General features: G+C 38.1%; 1 protein-coding gene across 1 annotated transcript; it reads right to left on the minus strand.

Annotated features, from left to right (window-relative positions):
* Nucleotides 1–263: 263 nt before the first annotated feature.
* Nucleotides 264–467, minus strand: SARC_13607 (hypothetical protein; the record flags this gene model as incomplete). The annotated part of the gene is made up of 1 exon (XM_014292261.1): nucleotides 264–467. A coding segment is annotated over exon 1 (161 nt), but the record flags the coding sequence as incomplete, so codon positions are not given.
* Between the last annotated feature and the right edge of the window lie 2,928 nt (nucleotides 468–3,395).

Below are 3,395 nucleotides of genomic sequence, written 5' to 3' on the forward strand. Positions count from 1 at the left end.
ATATAGACATGTATATGCTCACACACACACACACACACATACACACACACACACACACACATATATATATATATATATGACCATGCGACTTAAATAAACATGAAATTAAAAATTTCAATGTCTTTCTGCGCACCGAAACTCGAAGCATAAAAACCCATGTACAAAGGTAGTAGAAGCGAGCATGCGATTGAAACCACCTCTGCTTAAATCAAAGCGCGTGCTAGCAGCCAAATTCGACCATCGTTATTCCGTACAACATTTACCTTCCAGTAACTTTACGCTTGGCTTTGTATACGAGACCGTACGTTCCCTCGCCAATGACCCAATTCTTATAGTCGAAGTGTGCGTCGACTGTTTCTCGAAGGGCGTGTTTGCGAGTCTTGAAGCCTTTGTCCAGACCCACATACTTACTGTTATTCAACATACTGGCACTTACACACACGTCGATAGTTCGCGCAGTATGTATGTCTTGAATATCTATACACTTTTTGTATACAAGTAGATGCTAAAGGGTTATATTGTTGTTAGTTTCAACCAGGTTTGGTGCAACTGCATATACTATAAATACAGCAAAATTAGACTCGACGCAAAAGATACGTCGTCTGGTGTGGTACATTTCAGCAGCGACACTCTCTCTAGAAGTCTACGAGCGAGAAAAGTATTTATGAATGTACTCGTATATTGAGCAATGTTATTATCAATTTGTGAGGTATGTATGTATTGTAATAAGTAAATAATGTTAATGCATGGTGCCGTGGTATCATAATTCATAGCCAAGTACAGACCATTTATTATTGTAAGTACAAATGTATGTAATAAATATTTATGTATGTACTGCTCGTCACTACATATATGATGATGTCATGAAGTGACTGACGACGTCACACTTCACAGTACATTTTCTTATTTTATATTTTTATTGTAAAAAAAACATTGTTGAACGAATTATAAAATTTAAAAAAATATAAAATTAGACACAAATACCAGCCTCGATTATAAATATATAGATCACACGGGATATGAATGGCGTGTCGTATACTAGTTCACATATGTTAAAGACGACGCACATATGCGAGGGCGTATGCACGAGCTCAAGCTTAAAAAAATTCGTTAAGAAGTTGGCTGGTATTGGTAAAACGTTGATACAAATCCATGTACAAATCTGAATAGAAATATGCTCGATTTACCTATAGTTGGACTGGCTTCGTCAAGGATAAAGTGAGTTTTCTTTTATAAAGATACTCTAATTTGTTGGATTCTAATATATCAGAAATTTTAAGATGGGAATTTGGTGCCAACTTAATGTATTTGGATGCAGCTATGTGATCGATCGTGAGTTATAATATCCGGATTGCACAATGGCTTGTTTTCTTTTCATCGATTCCCGACCACTACAAGACCGAGCAGCTTGGGTTTCGCTTGATTCTGGTATTAGTATAATATAGAAAAATCGTTTGGTATCAGGTTCCACAGGTTCGACGTGCTGACCGCACTATTGAATATCGAAAGAAAAAGAAGAAGGAATAATATACACGCGAACCAGCTTCGTATTTTGGAGTTATTTTTTTAAATTATATTTAGTTTTAAAAACAAGTCGACACACAATGAAGCATTACTGAAAAGGTTATTGAGAGTAAATACACTTTTATCAGCACCGAAAGAACTCTACAGTCTTTGTGCCTTTGCCTTATTTGGGGATACCCGTCACAACAAACATAACTTACACTCATTGACGCTTCGTCGCGAGGGATATATCGTATTTGTGGTGTCTGATGCTTGTCATTGCTTGCGATCCAGGAGTTTGTTTTAAAAAATAACTCGCTTGCTAAAATTATGAACGTACATGTGTTTGCATGTAGCTTTATATCTTGACGGACAAATCTGATGAACGTACGACTGTTCTAGCGACACATACGTTGAGCTTGCAAAATAATAGTATCCAGTGATTTGTGAACTTTCAGGGTTTTTGTAAGCAGTGTCCAATCGTGCAGTCTAAATTGGACCATGTTTGATCAAACCCAGTCCATTGAGGCCAATCATTCTGATGCACTCAAGTAATAAACCTATACGCATTTATTGGAGCCTATATTCACCATATAGCCTACTTCACATTTAAAAGTTTCGTTGTCAGCTTCAAATTGCATCATTAAAGACTACACGGCCACGCTCCGAATGTTCCCATAATGTATTTAACCCAAAAGCGCGTACAAACAGGCATCAATGAGCTGATAATGTCGGGTGGATAGCTCTGGTCTTCACTAGGGCAATAGCAACACCTCCAATGTTCGCTTGCGAACCGTTGCAGATGAAGAAGGCGAGACTTTGATATAAAAGAAAGCCGTACTAATCATGAGTTGTCTATGGAAATCGATACAGATGGAGAAGGCGAGGGTGTTGATAAGGAACACCATAACAATCTTGAACAGTCTATGGAAACCGATCCAGACGAAACAAACCAGCTCCCAAGTTCATGCCTAAGAAGGTACAGATATGCTGAGGCGACCTCGGAGGTACCGGCACCTTCGATATAACGGATCTTAGTGAAGGGCAGCGATACATACAACTACAATACAATACCTACGATGAGACCAAGTTTCGCCACAGAGTATTTAGTATTCTGTGGCAAAACATTAAAAATCGAAGGCCTTGATGTACGTGATGTCATCGCTTGTATTTACACTGTACAGAGTGACTGCTAATATTTAAATATATTTATATATAGAAACGTCTATTTTGTACAGATATACAGTAAATATACATATGTACAGAGGTCTGAGAGAGTATTTCTATTTACTACAAAATTGTCCAAAAAAAAAGGCGCAATGGCGCTTCAGCCAGCTTACGTTCGATAAACCCTAGAATTCTATGTCCACCCCATATTTTGTCTAGTTGCATCGGCTCTGTGGTTAAAAAGCTTTCACAATTCCATTCAAAATGCAATTTATTCATTTATTTACCAAATAACCCACTAAGCTAAACAAATACGTCCGTCTCGATCGTTGTCCAATATTTCTGTTCAGCAAACCTCTTCGTGGATAAAAATGAAATCAACAAGAAGGTTCAGTAGTGACATGTGTATAAAATACGTCAATGCTCTTGTCAATCTGCATTCGATTGGAAGCCTATTTGCCAGTAGTACTCGATTGGGAGACTGTTGTTACTAACCTGCTACATTAGTCTCATAGGCTAAGCTAAGATGAGAACAACTGGTAACGCATCTCTCCCTGGGGCAGTATGTTGTTTGTGCGAACTGCCGGCAAAGCAGTCATGCGCGTGCAACGATCGCCTATATTCGTCTGACCTATGTCAGGTATGCTGAAGTATGTAAAGTATAGACTGGCTTAAAAACGCGTTTCGGCATGTTTACTGAAAAGGGAAAACTCATATATATAAAT

The sequence above is a fragment of the Sphaeroforma arctica genome, assembly GCF_001186125.1.
Source record: "Sphaeroforma arctica JP610 unplaced genomic scaffold supercont1.3492, whole genome shotgun sequence".
Taxonomy (NCBI): domain Eukaryota; class Ichthyosporea; order Ichthyophonida; genus Sphaeroforma; species Sphaeroforma arctica.